The sequence below is a fragment of the Chiloscyllium plagiosum genome, unplaced genomic scaffold (genome assembly GCF_037043375.1).
Source record: "Chiloscyllium plagiosum isolate Xiang-an unplaced genomic scaffold, Cpla_swu_hap1 HiC_scaffold_8, whole genome shotgun sequence".
In the NCBI taxonomy this organism is placed as follows: Eukaryota; Metazoa; Chordata; class Chondrichthyes; order Orectolobiformes; family Hemiscylliidae; genus Chiloscyllium; species Chiloscyllium plagiosum.
Window position 1 is genome coordinate 38046057 of NW_028270146.1, and position 10968 is coordinate 38057024.

Below are 10968 nucleotides of genomic sequence, written 5' to 3' on the forward strand. Positions count from 1 at the left end.
TAGTATGGATGGTATTTCACTGTTAAATAATCTCAATCCAGGCAGCAGTGACTTGTTAAGCTCACCATGTTTGAGCAACCGGGAGATGTTGATATCAGGAGGCAGACTTCACCACACCTTACCTTGCCCGAGGATGCCAAGAGGTCCATTCGGTGAATTGAGAAGCCTTCAGGTTGTAAGGTAGTCAGATGCAGCAAGGATGAGCCATGTCTCTGTGAAACAGAATGCACAGCAGACCCTCAATTCTCTTTGGAAAGTGAGTCTCGTTTTAAGTTCATCCATTTTGTTCTCAATAGCTTGGATTTTTTGCCAGGTGTATGTTGGGGAGGGAGGACTTGAAACCCTAAAGTTTCAGTGTCACCTTTTATCTTGATGTTTATTGGAACAGAGAAGTAAAGTATTTTTCTTTTGGAGATATAAATGATAACTAGTTCTTTGTCTAATTGAGGGCACAGTGCCCAAATTTGATCTCATTTGAATTCTCTCCTTGGGGACAGCTTGTAAGCTGGACTAGTATGATTAAACAATCTGAATTTGGAAATCCTATAGCTTTTTCAGTTTACGTTTACAATTATAATTGCTTGCAACATACTGTAGTTTTGCTTTTTTTTTAGCCTATATCTGACAACTCTGCACAAACCTGCAAAATGTCCACTGCACGCTGTGTCCAGCTGATGCTAGTTGGTATGGCAAATGAATTAAAGGAAATGTGGATTTCTGGGCAGCCACTTCTGCTTTATGTTTATTTGTGGCAGTATGCTCCCACCTTGGCCTGGTTAGTTGCAAACAAGATGTCTGTGAAAAGAATAAAAAACCTGAAAAGTGGACTGGTAAGTACACTTTTGGAAAATGTAACCTGCTGATATTATTGTTACCTGTCAGTTGTCTGGACACATTATAATGCATGGCAAAATTTGCTAGCTTTTAAATGTACTCCTGGGTAATGCTATTATTTTTGAATTAAAGAAATTATTGCATTTAAATTTATGAAAACAATATCTTATTGCCATTGGTTAAGGGGACACCTTCTTTCTCCCTCCGTCCTCCCCTCCCTCTCCAGAGAGATATTAGAATGAATAAGTCTTTGCTAGATTGCAATGTGATTGCATGGTTTTTTTTGGTATCTCTGCAGATGTATAATTGACTTTAACAAGATTAAATGTTACACTTTATTTTTGAGTTTACAATCTGTCATAGATGCATTAAGCTAAGTTTTAGATGTACATTTTTATGACTGGCATGAGTGGAGACTAATTGTTGTACAAGTGCCTGAGCAGTTCACAAAGGCAGTGCTTCTACATTTAATTATAGATATGCATACTCCTTCCCAATAAGGTCACCTGAATTTTAAGAACACTAGGATCCATGTTGGCAAAAGCTAAGGTTTTGCTCTCCTCAAGTTCATATTAAAGTTTAAGACTGTAAAACATAGGAGCAGAAATAGACCATTCAATCCATCAAGTCTATTTACCTTTCAGTAAGATTATGGTTGATTTAATAATCCTCAACATCACTTCCTTGCCCTTTTTCCCTATAACCCTGATTCACTTACTGATTAAAAATCTCTTAGCCTTTAATATAATCACACAGCTTTGACTGCCTTTAGCAGCAAAGAGCTCCGCTGAATCAACCCTCTGAAGAAATTTCTCCCTCTCTCTTTAAAATGCAACCCTTTATTCTGAGATTGTGCCCTCTGGTCCTTGACACACTCTTACAAAGAGAAACAACTTTTCTACATCTACCTTGTAAATTCCCCTAAAATCTTGTATATTTCAATAAGATTGCCTCTTATTCTTGTAAATTCCACTGAGTACAGGCCCAACCTATTAAAGACAGCCTGTCCATACCAGTGATCAGCCTAGTGAGCCTTGTCTGGACTGTGTCCAATGTAAGTATATCATTCCTTATATAAGAAACCCAAATTCTTCATGTGCATGGGAATTCATGTCTCATGAACTTGATTGAGTTTTTTTTAAGAAATAACAAAGAGGATTGATGAAAGTAGAGTGGTAGATGTGATCTATATGGACTTCAGTAAGGCATTTGACAAGATTCCTCATGGGAGACTGGTTAGCAAGGTTAGATCATATGGAATACAGGGAGAACTAGCCATTTGGATAGAGAACTAGCTCAAAGGTAGAAGACAGAGGGTGGTGGCAGAGGGTTGCTTTTCAGACTAAAGGCCTGTGACCAGTGGAGTGCCACAAGGATCGGTGCTGGGTCCACTGCCTTTCGTCATTTATATAAATGATGTGGATGTGAACATAGGAGGTCTAGATAGTAAGTTTGCAGGTGACGCCAAAATTGGGGGTGTAGTGGACAGCGAAGAAGGTTACCTCAGAGTACAAAGGGATTTTGATCAGATGGGCCAATGGACTGAGGAGTGGCAGATGGAGTTTAATTTAGATAAACATGAGGTGCTGCATTTTGGAAAAGAAAATCAGACTAGGACTTATACACTTAATGGTAAAGTACTGGGGAGTGTTATTGAACAAAGAGACCTTGGAGTGCAGGTTCACAGTTTGTTGAAAGTAGAGTCACAGGTAGATAGGATAGTGAAGAAGGCTTTTGGTATTGATATAGTTTAGATTAGATTAGATTACTTACATTTGGAAACAGGCCGTTCGGCCCAACAAGTCCACACCGCCCCGCCGAAGCGCAACCCACCCATACCCCTTACCTAACACTACGGGCAATTTAGCATGGCCAATTCACCTGACCTGCACATTTTTGGACTGTGGGAGGAAACCGGATGCTTTCCTTTATTGGTCAGAGCATTGAGTATATGAGTTGGGAGGTCATGTTGCGGCTGTATAGGACATTGGTTAGGTCACTTTTGGAGTACTGCATGCAATTCTGGTCTCTTTCCTATCGGAAGGATATTGTGAAACTTAAAAGAATTCAGAAAAGATTTACAAGGATGTTGCTGGGGTTGAAGGATTTGAGCTTTAGGGAGATGGTGAATAGTCTGGGGCTGTTTTCCCCAGAACTTCGGAGGTTGAGGGGTGACCTTTAAGAGCTTTAAAAAATCATGAGGGGAATGGATAGTTGGGATAGTTCCCTGAGTTGGGAAAAGGACTTAGGTTTAGGGTGAGAGGGGAAAGATTTAAAAGGGACCTAAGGTGCAACATTTTCATACAGAGGGTGGTGCATGTATGGAATGAGCTGCCAGAAGAAATGGTGGAGGCTGGTACAATTGACAGCATTTAAAAGGCATCTGTAGACTCTGCAAGATGGTGGCGATTCTGTAGAACTGCTGTGGACAACTCTGCCTAACAGCCAAGGCATACTGGTGTTTTTTGCCATCCCTGGCCAACTTATGTGGTGGAATTATTAGTTTAACACCTTACAGAACACATATTTGTTAATATTGGGAGTGGGAAGGATGCCAAAGGGAAAAGGAGCGAGCAAACAGCAGCAGGGAGGACACTCCCCTGGACCACCTACCACACCAGAGACTGCAGCAGCAGCAACCTCTCCTGAACCCCCCGGGGACCTGACAGACTCACAGGAATTGGCTGCAGCGATGGAGGGACTTACCTTGAACGTTGGGGCTGCGATTGAGGAGATCCATGGGGAGATTCGTGCCCAGGTCCAACCTCTCACAGCCATGCTGCAGAAGCATGAGCAGGAGATTCAGAGCCTCGGGGAGAGGCTGGAGGAGGTGGAGGGTCGAACTAAGGCCTCGGAAGTTGCATTGGAATCCGCATCCAGTCGGGCCTTGTGAGATCATATCGATGACCTTGAAAATAGAGGTCGGAGGATAAATCTCCAAATTGTTGGGCTCCCTGAAGGCGAGGAAAGTGAGCAGCCAGTCAACTTCTTTGAAAGCTGGCTGCCGAAGTTTTTTGGCCTTCACATCAAGTCCAGCAGCCTGCAGATTGAAAGGGCTTATCGGGTTACAGTGCACAGGTCAGGCCCAGTGCAGCACCCCCGCCCAGTCCTAGTGCACTTCCACTCATATAAGGACAAGCAAAAAGTCATAGAAGCTTCCAGATCCCTGGGAAAAGATCCGCAGGCACTGCTGTACAAGGGGTCAAAAATCATGTTTTTCCAGGATTTCTCTGCAGCTGTAATTTGAAGTGAAGTTAGAAAGAGGTTGAGGAACCTGGGCATCCAGTACTCCATTAGATACCCCGCAGTGCTCCATTTCAGCCACGAGGAACTGTAGCATCGACTTGAGACGTGTTTGAAAGCCGCCGAGGAGGCACATTTTGTGTGGCCTTCGGTGACTAAGCTACAGCGGATCATGGCCCTCCAGCTGCCTTGAATTCAGTACTGACACAAAATGTAAAGAAAGAACTTGCTTTTGCTAGACAAAGGCTGTTCGAATATGGGGATAGGTCAGGGAAGTATTTAGCGTACCTGACTAGGAAAAAGCATGCTCCCCAATCCAATACTGCAATCAGAGACAGTGCCGGGGTCCTTACACACAATGCTAAAAAGATTAATGAAGCTTTTTGGAGTTTTTACTCTGAATTGTATCGGTCTGAAGGTTGCGAGGACAGGAGGGTTAAAATTGAGACCCTTTTTAAGAACCTGGACCTCCGAGGGGTAACCTTGGAACAGGCCTCTCCTGGGTGAGTTTTATAAGGGGTTTATAGGGCTGATGTTGGAGGTGTACAATCACTCATATATGCATGAATGTCTACCACCATCTTTGAGAGAAGCTAATATTTTCTTAATTCTTAAGAAGGGGAAGGTTCCTGAGGATTGTGCCTCATACGGGCCCATCTCTCTATTAAATTCAGATTTCAAGATTCTGTCCAAGATCCTGGCACTGAGATTGGAAAGGGTGTTGCCCCATATTATTAAAGAGGATTAGACTGGCTTTATAAGGGGCCGTAGGTCCTCTAATAATATTAGAAGGTTGCTGAATATGGTCCAAGTTTGTCAGCAACAATCGATTCAGGGGTTGGTGATTTCCTTAGATGCATTTGATCGGGTGGAATGGCCATACCTTTTTTATGTCTTAGAATAGTTTGGGTTGGGTGGAGTCTTTGCTAGATGGGTGGAGGTTTTATATCGCCACCCTCTGGCCGCAGTCATCACCAACAGGTTAAGTCTGGGAATTTTAGGATTGGTAGGGGGAGTCGGCAAGGCTGCCCCCTCTCACCGTTGTTGTTTACGTTGGTGATAGAGCTGCTGGCAGAAGCCATTCGTCAGAAAGGCCACATAACCGCTCCGGAAGTGGGATTGAGGGCACACAAGATTACACTGTATGCGAATGACATTCTTCTGTTTTTATCGACCCCGATGACCTCAGTACCCCATTTGATACAATGTATCAATTCATTTGGGGCTATTTCAGGATATAAAATTAAGTTTGTAAAATTGGAGGCTATGCCTTCGGGGAACTTTAAGGATGTGCCAGAAGTTGAAGGTGGCCCTAAGTTCCCTTTTAAGTGGTCATGGGCAGGGTTCTGATACCTAGGCATTTTTATTACCCCCAAGTTTGATCTGTTATTTCGGACTAACTTTGCTCACTTGCTCAACAATATTAGGCTAGATCTCCAGAAAAGGGAGGTTCTTCCAATTTCATGGCTGGGCCGAATATCTCTCATTAAGATGAATGTTCTTCCTCGTTTGCTTTATCCCATGCGTATGCTCCCTATAATGTTCCACAGATCAATGCTGCGAAAGCTTATGGGGTTTGATTTGGTTCCTTTGTCTGGAATCATGGGCAGCCCCTCATCAAATTTACTAAATTGCAGTTCCCTCAAAGAGGGGAGGAGTTGATTTCCCAGACATCAGGAGGTATCAATTGAGTTCCCTGCTGTCCTTTGTCTGTGATTGGGTAGGTAACGATCCAAACTCAATATGGCTGGATATCGAGGCCTCCCAGACAAAGTGCCCTCTTATTAACCTGTTGTTCATGGATAAGATGAGGACAGTTATGGAACACTGCCGGAACCCCATTGTCATTAGTACAGTCAAGGCACGGAGGGTGATGCGTCAGAGTGAGGGTTGTTTATCCAAGACTTCGCCACTAGCACCTATAGTTGGCATGCCAGGGTTCCGACCAGGGATGATGGACTCAGGGTTCAAACTATGGGCAGCGAGAGGAGTTTCTAGTTTGGGAGACTTGTTTGAGGGGGAGGTTATAATGTCTTTTGAGCAACTGAACTTTATACATCATTGGTCCTGACCTCGCATTGACTATGCCTCTCACCCATGCGAGGCCTGTTCCATGATTTTTGCACCAAACTTGTCCCCTATATCAAACTGTCTCTCTCACCTGACAGAGTCTTGTGTCAGGCATTGGCATTCTTGTTGCTGTTTCACAGGATGGACTCTGTGATTAACAAAGGCAGTTAAGGAGAGTATCAAATCAAAAAACTATAGCCCACAAAGTGTCAGAAAGTAATGGTAGGTCAGAGGATTTGAAATTGTTTAGGAATCAGCAAGGGATGAGTAAATGCTAAAAGGGGAGAAATTGACTGAGAAGTAAATTTGGCGAGAAATCTAAAAATGAACAGCTCGAGCTTCTATATACATACAAAAAGTAGCTAAACGAAGTGTGTGGGATCCTTGGAGGATGCAACTGGAGAAATAATAGGGGAACAGGGAAATGGCAGGTAGCATAAACAAATATTTTGCATTGATCTCCACTATGGAGGACGCTATAAGATACCTGAAGATGACAGATGAGTAAGGTGCTAATGAGAGGAAAAGTCTTGTAATGGTCTGAATCTCGAAGAACAAAGTATTTGAAAAATTAATGGGCTGAAGTGGCCTCTGGGAAGAGGAGATTTTAAAACCACTAAGGTGATATTCTGTTCAAAAAAATAAGGGAGACAAAGTAGTAGACTACAGGCCAGTTAACCTTGCATCCATCACTGATAAATGCTAGAGTCTATTAATAGGGACAAAATGGAGGACAGTTAATTAATTAGCTTAATACAATCAAATAGTCAATATGCTTTGTATAAAGGAAATTATTTGACATGTTTGCTAGATTCTTTGGGGATATATTAAGCAGAGTTGAGAACTGGGTACAGGTAGATATAATTTTGGATTTTCAGATAGAATTCAGTAAGGTACTATAAAAGATTATTGTACAAGATGGAAACTTATGATATTGGGGTAATGCATTAGTGTGCATTTGAGGATTGGTTAACACAAACAAGACAGAATTGGGATTAATGATCCTGTTTCAGGATCAGGCCTCGGGGTCTTCATTATTTATCTGTAGTTCTTTAGTCAGGGAGTGTGGTGGTGCATGGAGGTACAGTGTGCTTTGAGTGTATCCAGATTTTCTCACCATACAAAATAGGTGGGAAGGCATGTTGTGATGAGGATGTAAAACGTCAAGGAAGGGATATAGATAGTCTGAGTGGGCAAAAGTTTGCAGATAGAATTTAATGTATGAAAATGTAAGGTATTTAAATGATGTAAATCATATTGCTATTATTGAACAACTAGTAGTACAGCAGCACAAGTAATATTCTTTGAAACATACAAGACTCTGAGGGGCTTTGACATGAGAAGACATTTCCATTAATGGTGGAATCTCGACTAGGGGGCATAGATCCAAAGTAAGGGGCACTCATTTAAAACTGAGATACAAAAGAATTGCTTGGAATTATTTATCCCAGAGTTATGGAGGCTAGGTCACTGAAAATGTTTTAAAGAGGAGGTAAATGTTTAATATTGGAGTTGGGGGCAATGAAGAGCTGGTACAAAAGAGCTTAGGCCTGGAGCAGATCAGCCATGATCTTATTGAATGGTGGGGCTGAACGGCCTGCTCCTGGTTCTAGTTATTTTCTTGTATAACAACACTTGGTGTTTACTTTCATGAAAAAATTATAAATCAGGAATAATTTGTTTACAGGTCAGTTTAAGTACAGGCCAGGTTATGTTGTCATGGAGATGGTAGAAGTTAGGAATGATCTCTGGTTTCAGTTTGTTTGGGAATTGGTTGTAGATTTTGTACTGGTGTGTGCAGTTTGCACTTGAGAGAAAAGTTGGCCAAAATAAATGACTGTTAGTCAGACTATCACCATATGGAGAGTAAAACACTAACTCTATCATTAGCAACATGGAAGATGGGTGAGACTTGATCTTGGGTTGAATCTTTTGATGAAAAGAAGCTAGGAGAACACCATTAGACATGTTTTATTGCAAAAGAAAGTAACCAGAAATATTGGATTTATAACCAGAACCAAGGGATTGAGTATCTTTAGTCAAGAGGATAAGTACCTCTGAGAATAGCTGGAGTTGAGGATTATTCTTTAAAGGATTATGGCACACTTAGATTAGATTACTTACAGTGTGGAAACAGGCCCTTCGGCCCAACAAGTCCACACCGACCCGCCGAAGCGCAACCCACCCATACCCCTACATTTACCTCTTACCTAACACTACGGGCAATTTAGCATGGCCAATTCACCTGACCTGCACATCTTTGGACTGTGGGAGGAAACCGGAGCACCCGGAGGAAACCCACGCAGACACGGGGAGAACGTGCAAACTCCACACAGTCAGTCGCCTGAGGTGGGAATTGAACCCGGGTCTCTGGCGCTGTGAGGCAGCAGTGCTAACCACTGTGCCACCGTGTCGCCCACTTATTGGTGATTCCTACAGAAGTAAATAACTTTGATGTGTGTGTTTGAGAGAGAATTATTGGTGCATGTCAGAAGCAAGCCTAAATGCTTTGCAATATGGTTAATTATTACACTGGTCCTTGTTGAATTTAAAACTTTACATTCTGAAATGACTTTACATACAAAATGTTGTGGCATTGTTTTAACCAATAGAACAATGTTCCAGTTTTCTGTTTTAAATATTAATGGTTCATAACAGAAACTTGGTTACAATTCAATCGGCTGGAATGTACACCTTTGTTTCCCAGCCTCCTCCTCCCTTTGCTAACTCTTATTTTCATATTTTCAGGATGCTGATGTATCTTATTTTGGAGATTTAAAGATTAAAGCAGCTTGAAACTGTAGCCATTGTACTGGTGGAGAAGGTGAAAGTTTGGAACATTTTAATCGTCTGGTAGTATGGAACTTATGAAAAAGATTTTTTTTTGGTCTTGGACTTATCATGATATTTTACAAGAATACCAATGTAAAGGGAACAACATTTTATACTGTTTGAGAAGAGTGCTGATTAATGGAGGCATTGCCGTAGAGACTATCATTTCATTGAATGACAGTTAACTGCCGAGCTTTAATTTTGAATTGGGAAGTTCAACTGTGAAGGCAATGCCCAACTGACTTGCCTATTTAAAGTTGAAGCAAATGCAATGTCTGTACATGTCTTTCTGCCGGCAAGGGTCAGGGCCCTGTCTACTAATAGTGCCCAGTTTATCCCCAAGTGCCCTTCAAAGGTAAGATATCTCCAAATTGAGCAAAGGTAAAGGTAGCTATTTCATGCTACTTTGCAGTATTTTTCAATGGGTGCTTTAACAGGATTTTTTTTTCAGCCATACTTGCTGATGGTTTTGATTTAAATTAAACCTTTGTTACAATCTAACATCATTTTCATACACTGTTTGTTTAAATTTAATACTTGTGCTTACACGTTGGTTTTTACTCTTTTGAGTCATGGAACATGGTAAAAGGTATAATGGTCATCTCTCTTTACATCAATGCATGACATGTTATCTCTGTTCTGTGCAGTTAAACCACCAGCAAAATCCTATATGTTTTTCCTCATTTCTCTAATAAAGGAATACTAACATATCATCTTTGAATATTTACAAAGCACACTTAGTTGGTTTGATGACCAGATTGGTTCTAAGCTTCACTATAGCCTAGTGGCTAGATGGGGGTTTTAAAAAAAGCCATGCTTCCTCATCTTATGACTTAATAACACCCATGTGATAACTTCATACTGATGCTCAGTTTATACTCGCATGACTGGTTACTAAAGCTGTAAAGCAAAGTATTACTGCTCTATAGATATGAATAGTCATTATAGAGAGTAAAACAAGAGGAAAAAAATGTTCATCTGTGATTATATTAAGTATTTTCCTCCTTATACTCAGAAAGCATGAGGTATGACTCATGGGGATTTACAGTCCTGTGTATTGGAAAACTGAAACTATGTAACATTTGGCTGTGAAATGGATACCTGAGTTTTGCTGCTTTGACAACAATTCGAATTAACCAATCAGTTTAAATTATGTCCCAGAATAATAAAAGCCAATCAAGTTTGAATTTATTGTTTTGACAACATTGAACCAATGAGACTATGGGGGTATTAAAATGTGGGCATTTGAAAACTGGTCAGAGACCAACTGCCATTGAGACAGATCCAAGAAATTAAGGAACCATTCTCTATCAAAGGTACCTTTTCATATGAAATGTACTTGCAGTAAAAAGAGACAACCCAGGGAATTCAGCAGCCAGAAGAGTGAAGTCACAGAAGATGACAGCAGCTATGTGGTTTTGAAATTAAGTTGATGTAATTTTAATAAGTATCTTATTGGAACAGCATATTAGTATAGAGTTGGAAGCAGGTAATAAGCAGTTAAGAGAAAGAGGGTCTTAGAGTTGTTTAATGTTCACTTTTAGCATTAAATAAATTGATTATTTAAATAGTGGAATTTGGGAGTTCTCAGTCAAATATTTTAACAGATTACGAGGCAAGGTGAATTTTTCTGGGTGTTTGGTTTAATTAACAGAGGGGTTCACTGCCATGTTATAACATAGGATGAATGCATATAGTCTTTTTCCCATGGACGGGGAATTTAAGTGAGACGGGAAAGATTTAAGGTGGACCTGAGGGGGCAACTTCTTCATGCAGAGTTGGTGCATATATGGAATGGCTGAGACAGGTACAATAGGAACATCTAAAAAAAGTTGCATGGATGGGAAGAGTTTAGAGGGATAAGGACCAAATGTTGGCAATTGGAACTAGCTGAGTGGGCCCCATGGTTAGCATGGAGCAGTTTGGGCCAAAGGGCCCGATTCCATGCTGTACTCTATGACTCTTCTACTCATACTTTACATTCATTAT

The 10968-nt window shown here is 41.1% G+C and overlaps 1 protein-coding gene across 2 annotated transcripts in view; it reads left to right on the forward strand.

The window, feature by feature from the left end:
* dhrs7 (dehydrogenase/reductase (SDR family) member 7) overlaps positions 1-10085 on the forward strand; it is a 70160-nt gene extending 60075 nt beyond the window's left edge. For both annotated transcript variants that reach the window (XM_087989712.1, XM_043698466.2), the window contains 2 exons: positions 615-830; positions 8896-10085. In XM_087989712.1, coding sequence (XP_087845838.1) covers positions 615-830; positions 8896-8943 — 264 coding nt within the window. In that variant the 3' untranslated portion in view covers positions 8944-10085. The remainder of the gene's footprint in view (positions 1-614; positions 831-8895) is intronic.
* Positions 10086-10968: the final 883 nt, after the last annotated feature.